At 32.1% G+C, this 27,405-nt stretch overlaps 2 protein-coding genes across 2 annotated transcripts; both read left to right on the top strand.

Annotated features, from left to right (window-relative positions):
• The first annotated feature begins 4,406 nt into the window (after positions 1-4,406).
• On the top strand, positions 4,407-14,692 carry Cyp4aa1 (Probable cytochrome P450 4aa1). Its single transcript, XM_075312763.1, has 5 exons — positions 4,407-4,578; positions 11,623-11,794; positions 12,044-12,424; positions 12,480-12,543; positions 13,046-14,692. The coding sequence occupies exons 1-5, from the start codon at positions 4,561-4,563 to the stop codon at positions 13,920-13,922; spliced, it is 1,512 nt and encodes a 503-aa protein (XP_075168878.1). The 5' UTR covers positions 4,407-4,560; the 3' UTR covers positions 13,923-14,692.
• A 4,685-nt stretch (positions 14,693-19,377) lies between these two features.
• Positions 19,378-25,946, top strand: Fbl6 (F-box and leucine-rich repeat protein 6). The gene is made up of 9 exons (XM_075312180.1): positions 19,378-21,027; positions 22,067-22,426; positions 22,489-22,699; positions 22,770-22,939; positions 23,015-23,155; positions 23,223-23,390; positions 23,448-23,677; positions 24,427-24,561; positions 24,629-25,946. The coding sequence occupies exons 1-9, from the start codon at positions 20,167-20,169 to the stop codon at positions 24,963-24,965; spliced, it is 2,613 nt and encodes an 870-aa protein (XP_075168295.1). The 5' UTR covers positions 19,378-20,166; the 3' UTR covers positions 24,966-25,946.
• The last annotated feature ends 1,459 nt before the right edge of the window (positions 25,947-27,405 follow it).

Here is a 27,405-nt window from a genome sequence, read left to right as displayed (position 1 = left end):
ACCAACATTTTTCAATAAAAAATTTTGATTGAATTTCCAAAAATATTCAATTAAAAATTTAATTGATTTAACCCATTTTTTTATTAAAACAAAAATCAATTACAAACGTTAATTATATCAATTCATTTTTTAAACAATTAATTTTTCTTTAATTTTTATGATTGAAGACATTTCAATTAAAAATTAATTGTATCAACTAATTTTGTGGTTGAATACAAAAACGATTTTTTCGTATATTACACAACCTTCAATGTTTCTTGTTATTGTTGATTTTCAATCTAGCTATTAATTTCTCTTATAAAGCTATTAATTTTTATCCTGATTGCTCTCGACCCAATATTTCTAAATAAGCACACACATCTAAAACATCCACACATTTTTTCAATGATTATCGATTATAGCCCAAACGATTTGTTTGTTTTCATATTGACCCGCCTAATCCTCTCCCATCACTTGTTCATTTTAAAAAATGCTTTTGCATACAACACATAAAAAGCAAAGTGACATAACTGAGCATTTTTTTTGGAAATTTATAATTTCGATTAAAATAAAACACGCTGTAAACAAACAAGTATATACAGCAGTAAGTTCGGCCGGGCCGAATCTTAAATATTCACCACCATGAATCAAATATTAGGGTTTCCTTTGAAATTTCAGGGGGGTTTGAGGACAGATCAAGCAGAGCAGTTCAACTAGTACACTTCCCGAAGATAAATTTAAAAATTTCACCTATGAAGACTATATCAGATTCTGGATTTATAAGAACCATTTTTGTTTGAGTTTTAGAGGAATCATTAACATCTCTTGTAAGTGTGCAAGAAAAATATAAAATAACGTCTTGATTTGAAATCTTAAATCTGTAGATTTTCACCCGAGAAGTAAAATCTGGAAATTTTACATTGAGTTTCAAGCAATTTTCATGATCAGTGCGCCTTCTATACCCTCAAGAAGTGAAATCGGTCTATATGGAGGCATTACCAAATGGACCGATAAAAACTTAATCCTATACACGTTTTTGTGAGCCTAATATACCAGAATATTTACAAATTCAGGCAAATCGGATAAAAACTACGGTTTCTAGAAACCCAAGGAGTTAAATCGGGAGATCGTTCTTATGGGGGCTATACTAAAATATGGACCGATGCTCACCCTTTTCGGCACACCTCTTTATGGCCCGAAAATACCTCTAGATTTCCAATTTTAGGCAAATTGGATAAAAATTTCGGATTCTAGAGCCCAAAAAGTAAAATCGGGAAATCGATCTATATGGGGGCTATACTAAAACATGGACCGATACTCACCATTTTCGTCACACCTCTTTATGGTCCTAAAATACCTCTAGATTTCCAATTTCAGGTAAATTTAATAAAAACTGCGGATTCTAGAAGCCAAAGAGTAAAATCGGGAAATCGGTATATATGGGGGCTATACCAAAACATGGGCCGATACTCACAATTTTTGGCACACCTCTTTACGGTCCGAAAATATTTCTAGATTTCCAATTTCAGGCAAATTGGATAAAAACTACGATTTCTATAAGCCCAAGACACCAAATAGGGAGGTCGGTTTATATCGAAACTTGGGCCGATACACCCTATCTTCGAACTTGACCTGCCTGCAGCCAAAAGACGAGTTTGTGCAAAACTTCAGCACGATTGCTTCATATATCATATCATATCATATCATATCATATCATATCATATCATATCATATCATATCATATCATATCATATCACATCATATCATATCATATCATATCATATCATATCATATCATATCATATCATATCATATCATATCATATCATATCATATCATATCATATCATATCATATCATATCATATCATATCATATCATATCATATCATATCATATCATATCATATCATATCATATCATATCATATCATATCATATCATATCATATCATATCATATCATATCATATCATATCATATCATATCATATCATATCATATCATATCATATCATATCATATCATATCATATCATATCATATCATATCATATCATATCATATCATATCATATCATATCATATCATATCATATCATATCATATCATATCATATCATATCATATCATATCATATCATATCATATCATATCATATCATATCATATCATATCATATCATATCATATCATATCATATCATATCATATCATATCATATCATATCATATCATATCATATCATATCATATCATATCATATCATATCATATCATATCATATCATATCATATCATATCATATCATATCATATCATATCATATCATATCATATCATATCATATCATATCATATCATATCATATCATATCATATCATATCATATCATATCATATCATATCATATCATATCATATCATATCATATCATATCATATATCATATCATATCATATCATATCATATCATATCATATCATATCATATCATATCATATCATATCATATCATATCATATCATATCATATCATATCATATCATATCATATCATATCATATCATATCATATCATATCATATCATATATCATATCATATCATATCATATCATATCATATCATATCATATCATATCATATCATATCATATCATATCATATCATATCATATCATATCATATCATATCATATCATATCATATCATATCATATCATATCATATCATATCATATCATATCATATCATATCATATCATATCATATCATATCATATCATATCATATATCATATCATATCATATCATATCATATCATATCATATCATATCATATCATATCATATCATATCATATCATATCATATCATATCATATCATATCATATCATATCATATCATATCATATCATATCATATCATATCATATCATATCATATCATATCATATCATATCATATCATATCATATCATATCATATCATATCATATCATATCATATCATATCATATCATATCATATCATATCATATCATATCATATCATATCATATCATATCATATCATATCATATCATATCATATCATATCATATCATATCATATCATATCATATCATATCATATCATATCATATCATATCATATCATATCATATCATATCATATCATATCATATCATATCATATCATATCATATCATATCATATCATATCATATCATATCATATCATATCATATCATATCATATCATATCATATCATATCATATCATATCATATCATATCATATCATATCATATCATATCATATCATATCATATCATATCATATCATATCATATCATATCATATCATATCATATCATATCATATCATATCATATCATATCATATCATATCATATCATATCATATCATATCATATCATATCATATCATATCATATATCATATCATATCATATCATATCATATCATATCATATCATATCATATCATATCATATCATATCATATCATATCATATCATATCATATCATATCATATCATATCATATCATATCATATCATATCATATCATATCATATCATATCATATCATATCATATCATCATATCATATCATATCATATCATATCATATCATATCATATCATATCATATCATATCATATCATATCATATCATATCATATCATATCATATCATATCATATCATATCATATCATATCATATCATATCATATCATATCATATCATATCATATCATATCATATCATATCATATCATATCATATCATATCATATCATATCATATCATATCATATCATATCATATCATATCATATCATATCATATCATATCATATCATATCATATCATATCATATCATATCATATCATATCATATCATATCATATCATATCATATCATATCATATCATATCATATCATATCATATCATATCATATCATATCATATCATATCATATCATATCATATCATATCATATCATATCATATCATATCATATCATATCATATCATATCATATCATATCATATCATATCATATCATATCATATCATATCATATCATATCATATCATATCATATCATATCATATCATATCATATCATATCATATCATATCATATCATATCATATCATATCATATCATATCATATCATCATATCATATCATATCATATCATATCATATCATATCATATCATATCATATCATATCATATCATATCATATCATTTCAATCTCATTAAAATTAAAAAATTTTGTTCATTAAAAATGTTTATTATACTACTTTGCATTTGCCTTATGCTTGTGTGAAACATATACTCTGATAAATAACGATGCCATTAGCAAGTAACATAGAAAAATGATGCCATACGAGTACAACTGAATACCCTTTTGCTTAATGCTCTTCCCGAAGTGAGACGCGTTTTTAATAAATACGAGGTGTGAGATTAGGAATTTACCATTTGAGATGCGACTTTTCGGCAGTGTATATGTTACAATTTATTATCAATGAAATTTATTACTGGAACAAACATAGAACGGAATTAATTAATGTGAAGTGGTTAATAGGAAACAAAATTTGTGATATTATATGAAAACAAACAAGGATTTAACTTGCACTTAAACAATTATGTTTGTCCAAAAAGTGGTGAGTTTTCTAAAAAAAAAGCTACAAATAAATTAAGGAATGTGAAAAAATTTTATGCAAAACATTTAAAAAATAATTCTTAAAACTGAAGAAAACTATAAATATTACAAATATGAGATTCGAAGTGAAAATGCTCTTCAAACCGAAGTTGAAAAGTGTTTTTTACAGTATAAATAAATAAATGAAGGGCACATGTTTTATAACAAAAAACATAATTGAAAAAATAACTATAAAAACGAATTAAATATTGACCATTAAAAAAACGAATAAAGTGTGCAAAACAACCCAGCAAAAAAGTAGTGAAAATGTTCTTTTTGGATCCGGAAGTGATGTCAAATTGGCGCAGAAGCGATGAATTTAACAGGAGCTTATCATAGGACGGATGTCCACCATTTCAACAGCCGTTGCACTGAATTTTTAAAACATCCTAACGCTTGTTAGAAAATATTGTCAAAAATTCGCAATTTTTTGGAATGGATTTATCATTTTTTTCGACAATATTTGAATAATTTGTACCATTTTATTAATTTTTACTCTGTTTCCACCCTATTTCAAACAAAAAAAAAGTTTAAATTACCCATTTAAAATATGAAAAAAATGTGCTAAAAAGAATTGAATTAAAAAAGCTTCCCGTGTATTTGGGAGGACATTTTTGGAAGTGCTTTTACAAGAACCTTTGCTGGGAACTTAAATCAAAGTGTTTTATTAATTTCTACAAAAAGTAGCTATAAAAAATTTTTTTGAAAGAAAAATTATATTCTTAAATTATTTTCTACATAACAAAAATTTTATTTTACTTTGAAACAAAATTTTACAAAAGTTCCGTTTACAAATACTGGTGGAGTAAAATGTTCATGTTTTAATTATAACATTTTTAACTTCACCCAAAAATTTTATCCACCAAAAAAATTTAGCTTTATTTAGAAAATGTTAAATAAAATATTTTACTGATTGCAACATGTTACAAATATTTATGTTAATATTATTTTTCAAATTGAAGAAAATTATTAAACACTTATATTTTTTCTGTTGTCATAAAAAATGTCATATGTTGAAGGAAAACATTGGATTTCAGGTGTCTTTAGCAACATAACGAAGTTCAAGATAGACAAAATTTAAGGGCCTTCTTCGAATCCGAAACTTTTTACTATGGTGAGATATCAATTTATCATTCATTTCTTTAAGAACTAAAACTATTTTTTGTTTGTTTTGTGAAATTATACTCACCTCGATTGACGTCAAATTTTTACCAATGCTAGTAAAAAGTTTCGGTTATGAACATTTTAAAATTAAAACAAGTTCGGCCAGGCCGAAGCTTTATGTACCCTAGTAAAAAGTTTCGGTTTCGAACAGGCCCTAAGTATTATGAACATTTTAAAATTAAAACAAGTATATACGGCCGTAAGTTCGGCCAGGCCGGCTTTATGTACCCTCCACCATGGACTGCGTAGAAACTTCTACGAAAGACTGTCATCCACAATCGAATTACTTGGGTTGTGGTATCTTAAAACTTCTTAACATCGTTTTCTAAATTGTGAGTTAGTCCATACGTGGTATATATTAGAAAAAAGGTATGTGTAGGTAAGTCTACAAATAATTACAAATCGATATGGACTTTTGCACGGTACGTAGAGAGCCAGAATTTAAATATGGGGGTCGCTTATATGGGGGCTTATACAATTATAAACTTGATATGGAGCAATTTTTGTGTGATTGGGGATCGATTTATCTGAGGGCTATATATAACTATAAACCGATATGGACCTAGTTAGGCATGGTTGTTAACGGCCATATACTATCATGTTACTCCAAGAGGCTCCAAAACCAAATCTCGGGATCGGTTTATATGGTGGCTATATATGATTATGGACTGATATGGACCACTTTTGGCATGGTTGTTAAATATCATATACTACCACCACGTACCAAATTTCAACCAGATCGGATGAATTTTTCTTCTCCAAAAGTCTCAGTTGGTCACATCTGGGGATCGGTTTATATGGGGCTATATATAATTATGGACTGATATGAACCAATTCCTGCATGGTTGTTGGATACCATATACTAACATCACGTACCAAATTTCAACCGAATCGGATGAATTTTGCTTTTCCAAGGGGCCCCGGAGGTCAAATCTGGTGATCGGCTTATATGAAGGCTATATATAATTATGGACCGAGGTGGACCAATTTTTGCATGGTCATTAGAGACCATATACTAACACCATATACCAAAATTTCAGCCAGATCTGATGAAATTTGATTCTCTTAGAGGCTCCGCAAGCCAAATCTGGGGATCGGTTTATATGGAGGCTATATATAATTATGGATCGATGTGGACCAATTTTTGCATGGTTGTTAGAAATCATATGCTGACACCATGTACCAAATTTCAGCCAGATCGGATGCAATTTGCTTCTTTAGAGGCTCCGCAAGCCAAATCTGGGGATCGGTTTATATGGGGACTATATATAATTATGGACCGATGTGGACCAATTTTTTCATGGTTGTTAGAGACCATATGCTAACACCATGTGACAAATTTCAGCCGGATCTGATGAAATTTGCTTCTCTAAGAGGATCCGCAAGCCAAATTTGGGGGTCCGTTTATATTGGGGCTATACGTAAAAGTGGACCAATATGACCCATTTGCAATACCATCCGACCTTCATCAATAACAACTACTTGTACCAAGTTTCAAGTCAATAGCTTGTTTCGTTCGGAAGTTAGCGTGATTTCAACAGACGGATGGACGGACATGCTCAGATCGACTCAGAATTTCACCACGACCCAGAATATATATACTTTAAGGGGTCTTAGAGCAATATTTCGCTGTGTTACAAACGGAATGACAAAGTTAATATACCCCCATCCTATGGTGGAGGGTATAAAAAATATATATGAAATATTTTGTGAGAATTTCGAAGTTAGTACTGCATTTGTAAGACTTTTCATCTCATTCAAGTACACTCATAGAAAAAAACGAAACGAATAATTAATTTAGAAATTTTGATTTTATTCGGTCTATCGTTTTTATTAAAAAGATGCTTGGATAATTATTTTCTATTTAAGGAATAATTATTTTTCCCCGTATTAAAGATTAATTTCGTATTTTTATGGAAAAAAATTCTAGTAAAAACTTGGAAAAATGCCTTTGGCGAGATTTTTTTATATAAGATCTAATTTTTTATGTGAATATATTTTTCATTCAAACAACTGACATATATTTCGAGTATGAACTTGGTAGGGCCTTCTATATATGTTGTATGTATTGGATTTGAAAACAAAACCTAAACCAAATGTATATTCATAGTTTTTTTTAATATTTGCACAATTATATGCTAATTATTCAAGTAATTGGTCGATCTTGTATTTGACTTAAAAATCTAAGTATTCACATCATTTCCGGTTTCTAGTGTAAAGTCTTCGATAAATCGTCTTTCAGTTAAGGAAATATTGCATGTAGATTTCAATGTTATGTTGCCATTTCCATTTAATAGGGCCACAAAACGATTTGAAAGCCCATATGCAACCGGTTCCATTTGCGATCTTTTTTTGTCCATTATCAACAGCAAATCATACTGAATAGGTTTAGTTCATATAATAAATCCAAGTGGCATAATAATTGCGTATATAAAAATGTAGAAATGTATTTATGTACTTATTTCAATTAACGCCCTTATGATAATGAAAAATTCAAATAGATGGCGGTATATGAAGAGGCTGTAAAAAAATCGCAAAGCAAAAGAGTTAGAAGAACCAATCATTTAGCATGACCACTTAAGAACAAAAACCCCACAAGATATCTATCTAAGAACGTGGTTCAATTTACTTGTATTCTAAAATTTAATTTTTAAAGTAAATAATCGAAATATATAAATTTTGTTTGAATAAACTAGAATAGATAATTTGATTTTATACGATCTTTTCTATTTGAAAAACTAGAATAATAATTTATATAAAATACTAAAATACACTAAGTTGTTAAATGTTTGCATACAATATTTTGACCAATATATAACATTTCTCGTCATTTTTATTAAAACAAAGAGTATAACAAGTAAAAACATTCATTGTCAAGTTTAATGTAATTTATGAAGATAAATAACCAATAATATGAACACGTTCCATGGGTGTGAAAAAAAAAAACATAAAAATCACCAAGCCAAAATATTCCCAAATCTGATAAAGTACATACACGTTTCATGTGAATGCTGTGACAATGGAATGACCCATTTATTGAAATAGGGAATAAAAGTAATGATATTAAACATGTTTCTTTAATAATAATAATAATAACGCAGCTGTCAAAGTTGTTATTATGACAAATCTGGTTGAGGTTAAAAAAAAAAACAAATTTGTTATTTAAATATTTTGTTTAGCTTAGAATGGAGAGAAGAATCGAACAAGTTCTTTTAATGTTCATGGATTTTTAATATTAGATATTTCGAGAAACACAATAACTTTGAAGAAATGCACATTTTACGGTAATAAAAATGCTGATATGGACCAGAACCGTCTATACGATTCCATGCTAAAAAGTATTTTAGGTTACCTAAGGTAACTGCTATTTTGTACATGCAAAAAAATACTACATAAAATGTTGCTAACTTGAGTGAAAACATTTTATTTTGATAGCACTCGTGAAAAGTTTCGATGAAGTTGCAAAGGGCATTAAATCACGTGGGCACACGTGATTTGAACTTAAAATATTTAAGCAAAGGTGATATCAATAATATCCTCCTACTTGAAACTGAACAAAAGTGAACTCTCAAGGAGATTCTATTTAACTTCATGGAATTTATTGTTATTTTTCCAATACATGAAAGTTTTTCACGTTAATCTGTTTTTGTGTTGATTAAATGAACTAAAAAATTTAGATTCACTAAATTCCTATTTCCAAAAAAAAAAAGATTAAGGATTTTTAAAATTTTTACATTTTACCATTTTTACACAAACGCGCTCATCATGAACTTATTATGGCTATAAAAACATTTTTTCAAGTTTGAACTAATTTTGTCCTGAAAACTACAAAATTTTCTTTAACAAGTGAAAAAATTAAAATTTCTATCGCTTCCTAAGATTTGCGCTCTCAATATTACAGAAGACTTTAAGTTCAATATCCTTTAATGAGCAAATGCAATACTAATATGATGTGAATGCAATACTAATATGATGTGAATGCAATACTAATATGATTGGGAGCCACCGTGGTGCAATGGTTAGCATGCCCGCCTTGCATACACAATGTCGTGGGTTCGATTCCTGCTTCGACCGAACACCAAAAAGTTTTTCAGCGGTGGATTATCCCACCTCAGTAATGCTGGTGAAATTTAGGTTTCAAATGAGGGTTTCAAAGCTTCTCTAAGTGGTTTCAGTGCAATTTGGAACGCCGTTCGGACTCGGCTATAAAAAGGAGGTCCCTTGTCATTGAGCTTAACATGGAATCGGGCAGCACTCAGTGATAAGAGAGAAGTTCACCAATGTGGTATCACAATGGACTGAATAGTCTAAGTGAGCCTGATACATCGGGCTGCCACCTAAAGGGTGATACGGTCAAAGTTTGGTCAATATAAACTTGACGTATTTCTTTCAATTTTGCATTTAAAAAAACTGATTATGAAGGTGTATGTGTGTAGAATGTTGCTCCTATTTTGATTTTGGAATTAACTCTTCAGTTGTCAAAATGCCATCCAAGCAAGAAGAGCAGCGTATCAAAATTTTGCTCGCGCATCGCGAAAATCCGAGCTACTCGCTGGCAAAATCGCTAAAAGTTGCCAAATCAACCGTTACAAATGTAATTAAAGTGTTTGGGGAACGTTTGTCGACAGCCAGGAAGTCTGGATCGGACTATCGACTTACAAGAAGGTAGTGACTCCAAATCGCGATGATAAACAAAATACGACGGCCAAAGCGCGATCCCGGAGGCTGTACACGACGATGCTGACGAAGTTTGACTGCGTGGTAATGAACGACGAAACCTACGTCAAAGCCGACTACAAGCAGCTTCCGGGACAGGAGTTTTATACGGCAAAAGGAAGGGGAAAGGTAGCAGATATTTTCAAGCACATAAAACTGTCAAAGTTCGCAAAAAAATATGTGGTTTGGCAAGCCATCTGTACCTGTGGCTTGAAAAGCAGCATTTTCATAGCTTCCGGGACTGTCAACCAAGAAATTTACGTGAAAGAGTGTTTGAATAAACGTCTGCTGCCTTTCCTGAAGAAACACCGTTGTTCCGTACTGTTTTGGCCGGATTTGGCACCTTGCCATTACGGTAAAAAGGCCATGGAGTGGTACGCCGCCAACAACGTGCAGGTGGTTCCCAAGGACAAGAACCCTCCCAAACGCCAGAGATCCGCCCAATTGAGAAATACTGGGCTATTGTCAAGCGGAACCTAAAGAAGGCCAAAAAACTGCTAAGGACGAGCAGCAGTTCAAGGCAAACTGGCTTTCTGCGACGAAGAAGGTGGCTGTACAAAATCTGGTGGCAGGTGTCAAGCGTGAGGCCCGGCAATTCGGATTTGGAAAAGCGAAAGCCTAACTGAATATTTTTCCTGAATTTTATACTAATTGAACTTGAAAAAGAAATTTAATTTGATTTTTTAAATAAACGATTTCACCGATTTACACGCGTTTTCCCTTGACCAAATTTTAACCGTATCACCCTTTAATCTAACCTAACCTAATATGATGTGAAACACAACCAACGTATATATATTAACGACAATAATAAGTTGATAACGTCTAAGACGACAAATGTGATCTTTTGCAATGTGACAAGAGATATTGAACCCGTATATAAATCGATAAAAAATTGATATGCGAACAATGTTTGGGTCTTAAGTCTTTAGATTTAAGATAAGTAAACCAAGTTTGTTGCTTAAGTCTTCTATCGTAAATTGCCAAATGTTTCAGATTCTATGTGAATCCAAATTTTTACTACTGAAGCTTTTTTTGTGCCCTCTAATATCCACAACTATAACAGTTTAAAATAATCAAAACACATCTCTTATTAAAATTTTTACTTTTGAATGTCTATTTGAAGTTTGAGAAAGCATCACAATCAGGATTATGGAGTTTTGTCAGCATATCTTTGATGATGTTAGCTCTATATACCCTTCGCGACTACATGAGGGCAGTTTTGCTATCACTGAAGCTGTCGGGACCTGCTGCTATACCCATCATGGGCAATTGTATGTTAGCTAAAGACAAAAATGGTAAGTACCACAACTAAATATATACACAAATTTAAGTCATCGGCAACAAACAGTTACACTTTGAAAATCCCCAAAAAAAGGACAATGTTAATTTATTGGCTACTACAAAAAGTCTTCCGAAAAAGAGAAGCAGTTAGAAAACTTTATCTATTATTTTTAAACTAAGTTGCCTTATGTATTCAACATATTTTTAATCACCCAAATATGTATGTAAGAAATATTTTTTTTTCGTTTTTCACAAATTTACAGTAATGACCCATTTGGCAGCAAGAGCCTACGACCTTTATGGTTCATTATCGCGTATATGGGTGCTTTTATTCCCATTTTTTGCTGTGATACACCCAGATGATCTTCAATTGATATTGTCTTCAAAGAAACATACCAGTAAACCTTTTGTATATAGTTTTATGCATAATTTCCTTGGAAAAGGGCTAATAACTAACAGTGGTGATAAATGGCATTCACATAGACGTCTAATACAGCCAACATTTCATTTAAGCATACTGGAACATTTTATTGGAACTTTCGCTGATGCTTCACAGGCCTTATATGAGATGTTGGATCCATTGGTGGGTCAGGATATTAACATTACAAATTATGTGAATAATTGTGTTGTAGATATATTGAATGGTAAGGAATAAACATAAAAGATATTTATAATATTATATTAATTTTTTTTTTTCAGAGGCAGTTTTGGGTGTGCCAATAAAGAAAAATAAGCTGGATATGGAAGTTTCACCATTTAGAAAGTAAGTAGGTTCAAAATTTAATAATATAAAATAATATGGTATTATCATAAAATTTAATTATTCTTGTCATCACCTTTTTGTCATGATGGAACCAAGGTTAAGTATATTGCTTTGATATTGCAGTGGGTGAACTGGTTAGTAAACACAGCAGATAAGTTAGCTAAACCAGCAAAAATTCTGCTGAAAAGGGAAAGCATTCACTTTGTCTGTTATTTTTTTGTTTTAACTGGATTACTCTTAAACATTTCCTAGTTTGGCTGAAACAAACAAAATCTATGAATATATAATAAAAATAATATAGTAACAACTTTCTTGGCTCTTGAAACTACTTGGGGTAATATTTTAAAACCTGCAAATTTTAAAAAGTGTTCGCAAGACCATGAAGCTCAAAAATATAAGGGAGTTCATTAAGCTCAATGTCAATTTCTATAGAAATTATTAATGGAATTGTATCCTTACATGATTATGTAATTCCTTCTCCTCTCTCTCTCTCTCTCCACAGAGGTCAACTGGTAATACCAGATCGTATGGTCAAACCATGGTTATTGATCGACAGCATTTACCGGATGACTAAGATGGCCTCCGAAGAAATGAATCAGAAACGAAGTCTTAATGACTTTACCAGAAAAATGATTAAAGTTCGTCGTGAAATGAAGAACAACAATGAAATTCAAAATAAATGTCTTTTGGATTATATGATCGAGATATCGGATGGCAACCCAACTGAATTTACTGAAGAAGACATCGTTGACGAGGCCTGTACATTCATGTTGGCTGGTCAAGATTCTGTGGGAGCATCTGTAGCATTTACTATGTTTCTATTGGCTCAAAATCTCGAATGCCAGACAAGATGCGAAGAAGAAATTGAGAGAATTTTTGGTGATGACAATCGTCCTCCCAATATGCAAGATCTCCGAGAAATGCGTTATTTAGAAAGATGTATTAAGGAATCGTTACGATTGTACCCTAGTGTGCCACTGATTGCTCGAAAACTAGGCGAAGAAGTACAACTCTCCAAATGTACTTTACCAGCTGGCAGCAATGTTTTCATATGTCCATATGCTACACATCGTCTGAAAGATATTTATCCTGATCCAGAAAAGTTTGATCCAGAACGGTTTAGTCCGGAGAATGCTGACAAACGCAATCCATATGCATTCTTGGCTTTCAGCGCTGGTCCACGCTATTGTATTGGTAATCGCTTCGCCATTATGGAAATGAAAACCGTTATATCGAGATTACTGCGTAGTTATCACATTCTTCCTGTGGCCGGAAAAACGTCATTTTTACCTACTTTCCGTATAACGCTACGTGCCTCTGGTGGTTTGTGGCTGCGCTTAAAACCCCGGGAACATAAACTAACAGAGCTAAGTTCTTAACATTAAAATTAAATATCTAAACGATTTGAAATTGAAAAAGTCTGTCGAAAACTAAGACGATACGACACAAAAATGTGTAGCGTTCGACAGAAAATTTGTGGACATGTCGATTACACGTTTCGACAATAATTTTTCTATATGCAGGTCTAGCGAAATTTAAAACATATAACCATAAAGGCACTTCAAGAGATATTTTTGCTACGCATGAGAAATACATTAGGCCTTTAGTACCTGTGAGCCATATTGGCCCCCAATAATTGTCACCAAATTGAATATAAGTTGATATTATAAACCTACATATTTCGATTTCAATTTATGTGCTTGATCTTATTGGTGAGATTTGTGAAAATTATGTTTTGTTGCACTTCAAAACCTTAAACTTTTCTTAATAATATCACTCAAAATAGTGTTCCTATTATTTCATGACTATATAAGTTTTTTAAACTAATATTGTATAATAAAATTTTAGAGAACATGTTTAAATTCTTCGAGATATAAAAATAGTATTATTTAAATTATGTATCGGAATTTTGCACAAATTGACTTTTAGTAAATTTAATTCGTGACTTTCAAATCCAACTGATCATCTTTCCATCGACATTTCTTGATCTTTAAAATCAACTAAGCTATTTTCATGTCAGTGATGCTAACAGCAGTGTCATATGGTAGTGGAATTTACTATTTTTCTCTTTTTGTAGTAATTTATTTATTATATTTTTAATTGCAATTCCACCATGGATATGGTTGGGTATTTTATATTTTAATATAATCTTAATGTACATTAGGTAATACTTTTATCAATAAATAAAAATATTAAAAATATATTAATAACTCTCAAACTTCCCTAATTATTTCTTTGTGTAAGTATTTTATTATTCTTATTTATTATTTATTTTCGTACTGTGATAAACACAATATGATTTGATATGATGGCCGTGACGAATATCTCAACGTAAGATCCTTTTGGAACTATATCCAATGTCGCCGTGGGAAATTTGGCACAAATTCGTCTTTTGTTTGCAGGCAGGTCAAGTTCGAAGATGGGATATATCGGTCCAAGTTCTGATATAGTCCCCATATAAATCGACCTGCCGATTTGGGGTCTTGGGCTTATAAAAACTGTAGTTTTTATCCAATTTGCCTGAAATTGAAAATCTAGATTTATTTTAGGGACCATCAAAAAGTGTACCGAGAATGGTGCATATCGGTCCATGTTTTGGTATAGCCCCCATATGGACCGATTTCCATATTTTGCTTCTTGGGCGTGGGAAATTTGGCACAAATTCGTCTTTTGTTTGCAGGCAGGTCAAGTTCGAAGATGGGATATATCGGTCCAAGTTCTGATATAGTCCCCATATAAATCGACCTGCCGATTTGGGGTCTTGGGCTTATAAAAACTGTAGTTTTTATCCAATTTGCCTGAAATTGAAAATCTAGATGTATTTTAGGGACCACCAAAAAGAAAATGGTGCATATCGGTCCATGTTTTGGTATAGCCCCCATATGGACCGATTTCCATATTTTGCTTCTTGGGCGTCTAGAAAGTGTATTTTCTATCCGATTTGCCTGAAATTGGAAATCTAGAGGTATTCTAGTACCTTCAAGAGGTGTGCCGAAAATGATGAGTATCGGTCCATGTTTTTATATAGCCACCATATAGACCGATCTACCGATTTTACTTCTTGGTCTTCTAGAATCCGTAATTTTTACCCAATCTGCCTTAAATCGGAAACCTAGAGGTATTCTAGGACCTTCAAGAGGCGTAACGAAAATGGTGAGTATCGGTCCATGTTTGTTATAGCCCCCATATAGACCGATCTCCCGATTTTACTTCTTGGGCTTCTAGAATCCGTAGTTTTTATCCAATTTACCTGAAATTTGAAATCTAGAGATATTATAGGGCCATAAAGACGTATGTCGAACATGGTGAGTACCGGTCGATGTTTTTATATAGCCCCCATATAAACCGATCTCCCGATTTTTCTTCTTGGGCTTCTAGAATCCGTAGTTTTTATCCAACTTGCCTAAAATTGGAAATCTAGAGGTATTCTAGGAAAATAAAGTAATGAGCCGAAAATGGTGATTATCGGACCATGTTTTGATATAGCCCTCATATAACCCGATCTCCCGATTTTATTATTTGGGCTTCTAGAATCCGTACTGCCTGAAATTTGCCTGAAATTGGAAATGTAGAGGTATTCTAGGAAAATAAAGAGATGTGCCGAAAATGGTGATTATCGGACCACGTTTCGATATAGCCCCCATATAGACCGAATATTTTGAGTATTGGTACATAATCTAGAATCTAGATCCCCCGATTTGGGGTCTAGATTCTAGAACTACAATTAAATGTGCTGAATACTGTGTGTATCCTTCCATGGTTTGGTATAGCCATATATATTAACTCCTAGGGTTTCTAGAAATTTTAGTTTTTATCCGATTTGCCACAAATTGAAAATATACTGGCATTTTAGACCCATAAAAAAGTGTATATCATTTCGTTTTATCGGTCCATTTTGTAAGGCCTCCATATAGACCGATTTCACTTATTGAGGGTATAGAAGGCGCACTGATCATGAAAATTGCTTGAAACTGAATGCAAAATTTCCAGATTTTACTCCTCGTAATCATTTAAATAGTTGGGATGAAAATCTACAGATTTTAGATTTCAATCAAGGTGTTATTTCATTATTTTCTTGCACTTACAAGAGATGTTTATAATTCCTCTAAAACTCAAACAAAAAATGGTTCTTATAAATTCAGAATCTGATCTAGTCTCCATAGGTAAAATCTTTACATTTATCTGTGGGAAGCGTACTGGTTGAACTGATCTGCTTGGGAAAATATCTGTCATCAAACCCCCTGAAATTTTCAAAAGAAACTATTATATTTGATTCATGGTGGTGGGTATTTAAGATTCGGCCCGGCCGAACTTACTACTGTATATACTTATAGGTTAAAATTTGGGTTTTATATAATATGACAATTTCTATTAACTCAGTGTATAACTCATTTTTCCCTTAAGGTGGGTAGTATGTTCGAGTTTAGCCGCAAAAAAATGTGAAAAAAGTATAAAAATTATAGTTTGTTATAAATTGATGGGAAATAGCCCAACGCAACCTTTCATAAAGTTTATATTCTTTAAAATGGATTATTATGGAAAAATAATTGTGAAAAATTAGCGATTTCAGTGGCTAAACTCGAACTTAATACCCATGTTTATAGATGACGCTGAAAAGAATATTCATATACGGATTTATTTTCCTTCACATAAAATAATAATAAAAATTTGAGAAAAAATCTATCCATCTATTGTATTGGTCATACATTCCGAATCGTGGAACAATACTTAAGAGCGCATATTTGGAGAACGGTTTTATCGACTCCTTACTGTAAACTATTCTACATAAAAGAGAGCCCTTTTCCAAGGTCTGATAAATCTCATTGGGTGTTTATTTTTTAAAAAATTTTATGATATACACAAATAACTTGTGCAACTTTTCTTTATTGACAATTGAAGAGAAATTCCAAGAAACATTGTATGGTCGAAATTTGATATTTCTATATGATATAAATTAACAACGAAATGAAATAAGCGGTCAGTCTACAGACATCCATTTTAAAATGGGGCAAAGAATTATGTACAAAAGGATATTGAGACTATAAATGTTTACAATCAGCACACATTCCATTCAAAGTTCAATGAACTTAGCCATGATTGTATTACATTACTTATTTTGTTTGTATTCATTTATTATAAAAGAATTATTCTCTATAGCAGAAATATCGGTTTTATACTCCAAAATAGAGACCAGCGCAGAGTAGTTAAGGCAACGAATATCAGAAAATGCTATACAATTTTAATTTGAGCAAACAACACCAACTATGCCAAAGTTCGAAACCATAATGCCATACTAACATCGGGCAGATGGACAAACCGATCACATCGCCTTAGAATTTCGCCCTGAACGGCAAGCTTATATCATCCAATCGACTTCGTTTTATTTTTCAACATAAAGTAGTATGTATCTATCCTATTTCCATCAGTGTTAACTATTCCACAGGAATATCGGTACCTGCTCCAAAAAATACTTGGTGTCCACATCCATGAAATTCGTCTACACCTAGATAACATGTCATTGCATAGAATGGTAGCAATATAAAGTTATTTTAATATTTTATCTGGCATGTGAACTTGGCTCCAAACAAAGAATTAACATTTTACAACAATATGTAAACAAACTTAACAAATACAAACCTCTACACTTTTATTGTTGTTGGATTGTTGGTGACAATGATCATTACCACCATTACTAACAATTTCACCGTTGATACCTTTGGGGAATAATTGATGGGACTCTTCATTTTGTCTAAGTTCCATCATGAGACGGTTGATCACTTATATGGTATTTTTATATAGTAAATGGTCACAACACAAATAAATTCACGTGTATAATGGGGGAGGAAGACTAAATAGAAGACAAGTCGGTTGAGATGAACAGCTGTTTAAAACAACGTTTTATTACCAAACAAAAAGCCGCTTAGTAGTCAATTATTTTATGAATGACTAAAAATAATCGCACGCAAGGGCAATTTTCGCACTACTTAAAAAAACAGAAGCTATTACTACACATTGTTTTAAAATAAAAAATTGGCATGACTGTTAAAAAAAATCACTTCTGCAACCAAACCAATTGGGCAAGGGTAAAAAAAACCAAAACAGAAAACAACACTGCGACGATTATAATAACAACGGCAACTTTTTTGAAAATTCAAAATCACCTTTCTGTACTTAGCCGTCGTCAATTTACAACGCCGTCGTTGTTATTACAAGATGAAACCAATAAGGTAGTGTATATAATCAGCTGATCACATTTGATATCAAATTCAAATCCTCAATATTGTGTGGCAAGGCATATTAATTAAAGATAAAGTCACAAGCAAGCGAGTGTACCACCCCCCCCCCCCATGATATTAATAATGTTTACTTTTTACTCTCACAGAGTATGCCTGCCAACATTTTTTGAATTTGGGGGCGCTTCTGAGAATCCCCACTACGTCGAAAACAGTCGTATACGATATCCAAAACTCCTCGGAAAAGCGCCGTCACTATTGGGAAGTTGTACCACGCCAAGTTACCACAAAAAAGTATCGCGTGGGTGCAATTATTAGGTGCATTTTTTAATCAATTTAGAACGACGCCAATAAGAGCCCCTTCAAACAATCAGAAAAAGTGAATTTTAAGATAGTTGTAAAAGAATCATTGTGGTCAAGTAAAACCCGATTGTTTAGATGATTATTAATTTTATTAAACATTTATAAATTCTCATAAATATAACATTTATACGACTATCACAATTGGAGCGCTTTTACTTATATGCTTTTAGAACTGACGGCGTAATCGTTGCTTACAAAGACACGCCGTTGCTTTACAACAAATCGACTTTGCAGCCTGTTGCCATCACTGAAAATCGTCATCATCAACTTTTTGACGTCGTCGTAAATAATGGTGGGAAAATCTGAAATCTTGAGTGTATTACTTTTGTAAAAACTGTGGAAAAAATAATAAACAATTGTGAAGTACATGCTCTAAAAGTCCTTTTAAAATACTCCTAGAAGGAGTAGGAAATCATAGTTTCCCAAAATGAGAATTTGTTCAGTCGTTGTTTATCTGCATAAAAGTCAATAAAATAAAAACAATTGGTGTTGTCCAGTATAGTCGCACTCTTCACTCTCTCACACAACAAGCGATGAGAGTAAGTGCATGGAGTACAGAAAATCTCAAGAGAAGAAGAAGCAAAAATTTCTTCAGCGTCAAAATTCTGCATTGGATTGAATGGAAAAACAAGAGTGGTTCCAAGGAGAAAAACGAAATATCCTTGTTAGAATCAAGGACCAAGTCCTTAAAAACATCGATCGTCATTAGAATTGTGCAATGTTGAACATTTAAATCGTTTCTAAAACGTGTATTATTAATGCAAATGGTGAAATATCTTGTTTTTGAATAACTGTACTCTCAGAAAACGCAAAACACAGAAATAAATAAAAATAGATCAAACACAACACCGCTAATCCTCCTCTAAGTAAAAGGAGAAGAGGGCGAATAAGAAAACAACAAACTACAAAACTTCTCAGTGTTTTGAGGAGGTGTAGTGAAGTGTAGGGCAAGTGTTTGTGGACCAAGGAGTTCCTTACAGTCAACTTTCTCCTAAACTTCAGAAGCAATACAATTGAGTGTTGAGAAATGGATGCAAGTGATAAAGAAGAGTCCAACAATATGGAGAAAAATTCAAGGAAAATTTCAGGTGATAGCGGAGAAGAGGACGAAGAGGGTGGTAGTGGTGGGCTTGGCACGATCGATGGTTTGGCAAAAAATAGTTCAAATTCTTCAATAAAAACACACTTCAAACAAGTGCCTGTCCCTGATACAGAAAATGATGCTGATACTGCCCAGGATAATGACGATTATGACATGCATGACGATATGGACAATAATGGCAGGGATGATTCTGAGAATGCTGGCATTCACAAAGGAGAAAATACCGTAAAATTGTCGGTATTGTCCAAAATAAAAGGTCTCACTAACGCATTGGCAGGCGAAACCAAAACAACAAATCTGGTCCAGGATGATAATCCTTGTAGCAATATCGAGAAATCAACATTGACTCTTACACCCTCCACTACCGAGGATCCATCACAATCCCCCTCATCCATAGTAGAAAGCGGTGGCTGTGACACGGCGGATGGGAAAGCCACAATGCAGTCACCCGTTCTAACATCACCAGCAGCTTCCACACCAGATTCAACCCCACCCTCAACCACAGCTGGATACTCACCGCCAGTAGAGAATTCGTCTCCCACAGGTGGAATTAGTGAAACATCTCCCCCTAGTATGCAAATAAAAAAACAAAAAAGTTCCCCCACACAACTACAACCACCACCACCACCACCTGTTCAACAGGCAATTAATGTAGTACGAAATGGTACCATCCCAAATGCAGGAAAACCATTAATGTCCACAATTAGCAAAAAATTGGAAAAATCTGCTAAATCAAGCCGCTCACGAAAGTCCAAATCAACAGGAGTAGCAATGTATGAAAGTGAGGTAAGTTTACATGAAGGAGAAGATCAATTTATCCCCAATTAAACAAACAATTCCATCCACTGAGAGAACTTCAGACATTGATAATTCACCTGAGTTCGAACAAGAAATTGATTATCAATCATACATAGCTAATTTTTTTAAATGAGATAGTAGCAATACATATACTACATAAAACGAATTATATAAACATTTTGCGTAGAAAAACTCCCAAAGTTAAAACAAAATAACTCAAACAAATAAAAATCAAAACGAAAGTTTCGAAATATTTCCTGTCGAACTATAAGCTATGCCTTTTTAAGGAAGCCGAATCGGTTTGCCAACAAATATGAAACTATGGGCGATTTCGTTTCGAAAAAAATATGTTGCTTGGTGTTACACTACTTTCTCCCTTCATTGTATTTTCGCCCAAATGGTAGTGCCATTCCAAAGTTATTTTTAATTCATAATATTCTGAGGGATCCAGGACCCAAAAGTTATGATAGTACCCTTCATATTTTAAAATCAATTTCGAGAATGTTGCCCCTTTCATTCCAATCGATATCGCCTCTTGTTGCAATATGTGATATATGATTTTACCAAATAGCTCCACCTTCCTTTGATAAGAAAATTATTCGATTCAAATCAAGAAACGGACGCCAATAAATTTCGATTTTTTCTAATTCTGAAAAGCATAGTTCAAAACGGTTGGACAAGATAGTGGGGTCATCCCTGCAATAGATAAAATTTTGTTTAAACCCATGAAGTCACCTAATCAAAAAGTGGACTTTTACAAATATTGAAAAGTTTTGTTTTAACAGATTGGTAAAGTAGATATTAGTTAAATTTTAATTTTTTTTTTAATTTTGAAATCTTTGATATGTCGAATTTTGAAAACCTTCAAAGTCAGCTTTTTTAAGTCTGATTGCAATATACATAGTGAGATCATCCTTTTTGGCACGGGTAGATGGTAGAATGTGTAGTCTGTGCTTGTATCAACCTAATCCCATTTCGTGACATATATAAAAAATAAAATATAATTCATGTATTCATATTTTTTCAGATAAGTCAAAATAAAATTGGTATTAAATTGTGTATTAAAAAATCGGACAGTTCTTTGAGTGTTGCGACCGCAGCTGCTATTGCAGCAGTTTCAAAAGGCTTAAATAAAGCAGCCACATCGACAGGAAGAAGCCGAAAAAGTTCAAGGAATTCGAAACAACGGATAAAACTTACCGAAAGCAACGATGAAGCGGATGAGTATGATTATGAGCCCAAACGAAAGAAAGAACGTAGTTCAAAAAGGCAATCATCGACAACAACTAGCTCAGCGACCTCAGCAAATGTTGGTGATGAGAATCAAAGACCCATCGTAGATCAAAGTATATGGGGAAGAGAATTACCAGAACCAGTGCTTTTAAAGGTAATATTAATAACTAATGAGGAAGAAAATGACATTACATACATTTTTCCAATCTTAAAAAGATATTCCAAAAAGTGATAGAAAAAGAAGGTTGTCTTCCTACACTATTTCGATTGGGTAGAGTGTGTTCGCTGTGGCGTCAGGTCTCTTTAACACCCACTCTGTGGCGAACCATGGATTTGACAACATGGATCAAAGAGAAATATCGTACAGAATTGAAATTGAAATGGTTCGTCGACAATCGTTGTACATGTTGCACAGAATTGAATGTTTGTAAGTATGGATAAATTTGAACATTATGCAAAATCCTTTAACAATATATATCTCTAATATATACTTTCAGCCAATTTCAAAGTCACGGACATCAATTGTTTTCTAGTGAAGTTAGTGGCGGGCGCACCAAATTTAACCAGCATAACGTTATCGGGCTGGAAAGGTTTCACATGTGATCATTTGGCATATTTAGTAGATAATATGAAAAAACTCGAACGTATAGATTTAAGTTCTGTCAATGTAGGTTAAAAAAAAAACTTCCCCCTCTAACTCCTAACTACATAGCGGTCTATTATTTCATATCCCTTTTCTTAGGTGGAAATGAATGCTAGTAAAAGTGCTGTTGGAGCACAATCATTGTGCAATTCTATGCAAGTTATGGGTGACAAATTGACGCATCTGTATTTGGCGCACAATCGTCTAGCTGGCATACCACAATTAGTCAATGTTTTATCGGTAAGAAGTGGAAAGAAAACAAATAATTTAAGATCTATTAATCATTTGAAATTATCTTCATCACCAGACTCATTGTCCTAATTTAGTTCTATTGGATTTGTCCAATGTTACCACACAAGCCACATCCCATGGCATTTTGCATGTAGAGAAATTACAGCAAGGCTGTCCTAAACTGAAAGTTTTACGCATTACCAATTCTCATATTACTTTAAGTACTGCTTCTATGCAAGAAATGGTAAATACGGATACAGCAGAAATATGAATACAAATTAATGCAATTGTTTTTCTCTAGATGGATTCCCCCGGTTTTCCCGAACTTGAGGAACTTTCTGTTGCAGTTATGGATGAGTCTCGAGTTATAGGGGACGAACATATACAACGCATATTGAAATCGTCCTCTAAGCTAAAGCTATTGGATGTACGTGGCTGTGCCCGTTTAACACATGAAAGTCTTATACGTCTGCCGGCTTGGGATATTAAGCATTTGTTTTTATCAGGCTGTTCGGTAACAAGGGATATGGGGTAAGTTAAATCAATCGAAGCTCAAGATACACATGAAAAGTTAGGTATCATTATTCTAATCAAGCACAATGTTTACAGGATTTTTGATTATTTTCGCCATCGTAGAGGTTACTTAGATTTTCAAAAACACCAATTGTCGATAATTCCAATATCAATATTACTAAATATAAAAATAAAATATAAAAGTCAAAGTCGACATGACTTTGGCTTTTATATTTTTTTGACCAAAGCCGATTTTAAAATCTTGAAAATATAAGGGCTAAATTTCTCAAAATCCGGTGCTACATGTATGGTAGTTGGTGTTGTTGCAACAACATTACTTTCAACTCGCTTCGTTTCAAGGATAACCACTTGATTATTTTGTCTATGTGCGTACGATTAATTGACGAAAGGGAATATATATTTTTATCAATCAGTAATTTCAATTAAAAAAATAGTTAATCAAATTTAAAAATAAATTGATACAATTAATTTTTGTGCTAATTAGAAAAATTATTTCAATCAAATTTGTAATTGAATATTTATAATTTTATTATTTTTATTAAAATTCAATTAAACAGTAATTGGAAAAATGTAGTTTTTTTATATTGGATTTTCGGATAATGGTTAAATTACAGCGAAATTGTGTGCCTTAGGATAAGGCAATTCTTACTCAGCATATTACAGCGGACACTTTGAAAACGGGACAATTTTCGTCATACGTTTGTTATATTATTACAATAAATTGATCAATTTTAATTTCTTTTCAGATCGGGTCTTGAATTAATAGCATCCAAATGGGCACATAGTCTTATTGAATTGGATCTTGCTTGGGCCAATGTGCAACAGCCCTTAGACAATGCCTTACGTGCCTTGGCCGATAAAGGAGCCGAGTCACGTTTAGCGTAAGTTATTTTTTTTTGTTAAATTTAAACAATGTTCCTTACAAAAAATTCTTGTCATATATTTCAGTCATCTTAATTTATGTGGTTCTTCTGTATCCGAAGAAGCTGTTAAAGAAATCCTGGCGAATTGCCCTCTAATGAGTACCATAAATTTAGCATCATGTCGAGGTTTACCACGAGGTGTTAAAAGACAAATGCAAGGTCCACAAGAGCTCAATGAATTACGTGATGTGTTGAAAGTTCAATTAAAAGTCAAATTACCGGATAACATAGCTCCAACATCAATATCGGATTCAGCTTCATCCTCAACAGCGTCAGCGACGGCAGCATCATCGAAAACAACAAAATGTGCAAATAGCAATGATGGTGGCGGAGGAAGTGGGCATGGTGCGTCCAGCCCATAATACCTCCCACAATAATTTACATATTAATTGTAAATTTTTTAATAATGGTAGTTTGTATTTTTGTATTTGATTTTAATTTTTATTTGTGGAAAAATTGTCTATATGTCTCCCTTAATCAAGTGCTTTTTTGTAAAAAAAAAAAAAACAAAATCTGGAGTAATTCAAAAGCACAACAATTAGGCATAAAAAAATACTCCTGTATTTCTTCTTCTCATTTCAAATGATTTAGTTATCTTAAATCATTGCAACAATCTGTCCTCTACTACATTAGGAACAAATATTGAAAATTGTCATCGTTTCCAGTCAATTACGTATATTGCGTAATATTTTTTTTTTTAATTTTTTAAAAAATTTGTTTAAAATTTGTTGAAAATGAAATTGTTGTTTTCAGAAAAAAACATTTTACAAGAAATAATATTTTATCACATATTTTGTTTGTTTTATATGTGTAGTAGTGATGTGTAAATTAATAAAATTTTATCAAATATAACAATATAAATCGACACACAAACTCACACTCTCCTTCCTTAAAAATCCTCCTAAAAGAAATAAACATTAATTATACATATAAACGAGATCAATAACAATATTAATAATAACAATGAAATAATATATTCAATCACTTTGTTTATGCAATTTTTATGTTTTAAATTTTTAAAATTTAAAAATTATTAAATAACGTATAAATATGTTTTTATTTTTAATATTAACTTTTATCATTATTGTATAAGAAATGAAAAAATGTTTGAACACATAAAATATACAAATTATACGTATACCCCCCCGGTTTTCGTAGTTTCCATTTTGTGCAAAATAATTTTTAATTATTTTTAATTTTATGTTTTCTTTGATAAATAAAAATTGTAGTCTTCTCCTATACCTATCATTTAGTAAAGAATCGAAAAATGTAATTTTTAAGAAATTATATTTTTTGTTGCATTCAAAAGAAAAATAAAAAAATAAAGATATTTTTAAAACGAATTTTCTTTAGAGCATTTTAATTACAGGCCGGTATGCACCTCTAGCGAAATTTTCGGTAGCAAAAATTTATTTAAGTCTACAACAAAAAAACAGGGCTGTGTACACAAATTGTAAAGCAGCTAATCGCTTTTAAAAATTGTTAATATATGTTCCAAATATTCCTCAAATAAATTGTTTATTATTTACAGAACTTTTAAAACTCTTACGCACACAATGATTGTAATAAATTAAATGTTTGCTGCCAAAATATGCTTTTGACAACCCTGTTATTTTCATTAGAGGTGCGTACCAGCTTACGAAATTGAACGCTACCGAAAATTTCGTTAGCATAAATAGCAATGCATTTCTTATGGGAATGAAATTTTTCGCTAGAGGTGCATACCGGCCTTACATTGAAGGTTTATTAGGGAGGCCGCCAAAGTCGTTAGAGAACAAACTACCACCTAAAGATTCTCTGAATCGCATTCAACAGCAGTTCCAAGTCATCTGCTCAAACAACTTCTTAACGTAATAGACAAAGTCCTCAAGTAACTTGCTTGCCTTCTGATAATGCGACCTGGAAAAATATAATGGGCAGAATTGTTAGAAGTGGGACATGGTGTCTCCGGGGCGCTTTCTTGTATCATCTCTATGATCCAAATCCCCCCGATGACATAAATGCATTCTATTAAAGAAGCTCCTCATACATTAGTAAACTATAGCGATTAACAACCGAAACGGTTTCTTAGCCATAGTCAATGTTCGGCGAAAAAGCAAAATTAAGCCAAAGCCGAATCTTTTACAATGTATAATTAAATAAATTTCTAGTATTTGACTTTAATATACTATAATTTATTGAATAATATCGTACAAAAAGTATGTCAATACAAAAATTTTCTTAAGGGAAAATGTTGTGTACATTTACACCAAGAAAAAACCAGACAAACCATCAAAGAAGGCTACATATTATGTTACGTCTTTTTGGGACAACATTAAGATTTTTCGACTAACTGAATATTTTCTCAAATCAACGTTAACCTACTAAAAACAATTATGAAAAATCTACGACTTGGGTTAGTCGACTTAATCACGCCGAAAACGATGTATGGCCGAAGCCTTAGCCAATTCTTCGGTCGTCCTCTACGCTGTTACAACAGTTTGCTTTTTTTTTCTACACACTCAAAACAAGAAATATATTCCGTTTGAAACACCTTAATACATATATAATAGATTGGGATAAGTTCATTTGCACTTCACCTGTGGGAAATGTCATCACATCTAAAAATAGACGGTCAACATCTGTATAGTGTCAAACATGCAAAAATTTATACATTCGATGCGATTGTGCTTTCTTGTTTTCTATTCAGGCAAAAAATATTTGCTTTATTTACGTGCAATGATTACCCCATAGGCAAGTGCGACAGGAATTTTATAATAACTTGTTTTTTTTTCGAATAATGCAAAAGAAAGATGAAAGATA

The sequence above is a fragment of the Haematobia irritans genome, chromosome 5, assembly GCF_050003625.1.
Source record: "Haematobia irritans isolate KBUSLIRL chromosome 5, ASM5000362v1, whole genome shotgun sequence".
In the NCBI taxonomy this organism is placed as follows: Eukaryota; Metazoa; Arthropoda; class Insecta; order Diptera; family Muscidae; genus Haematobia; species Haematobia irritans.
Note: the sequence above shows the minus strand (reverse complement) of the source record. Positions and strands in the feature narration are given on the sequence as shown.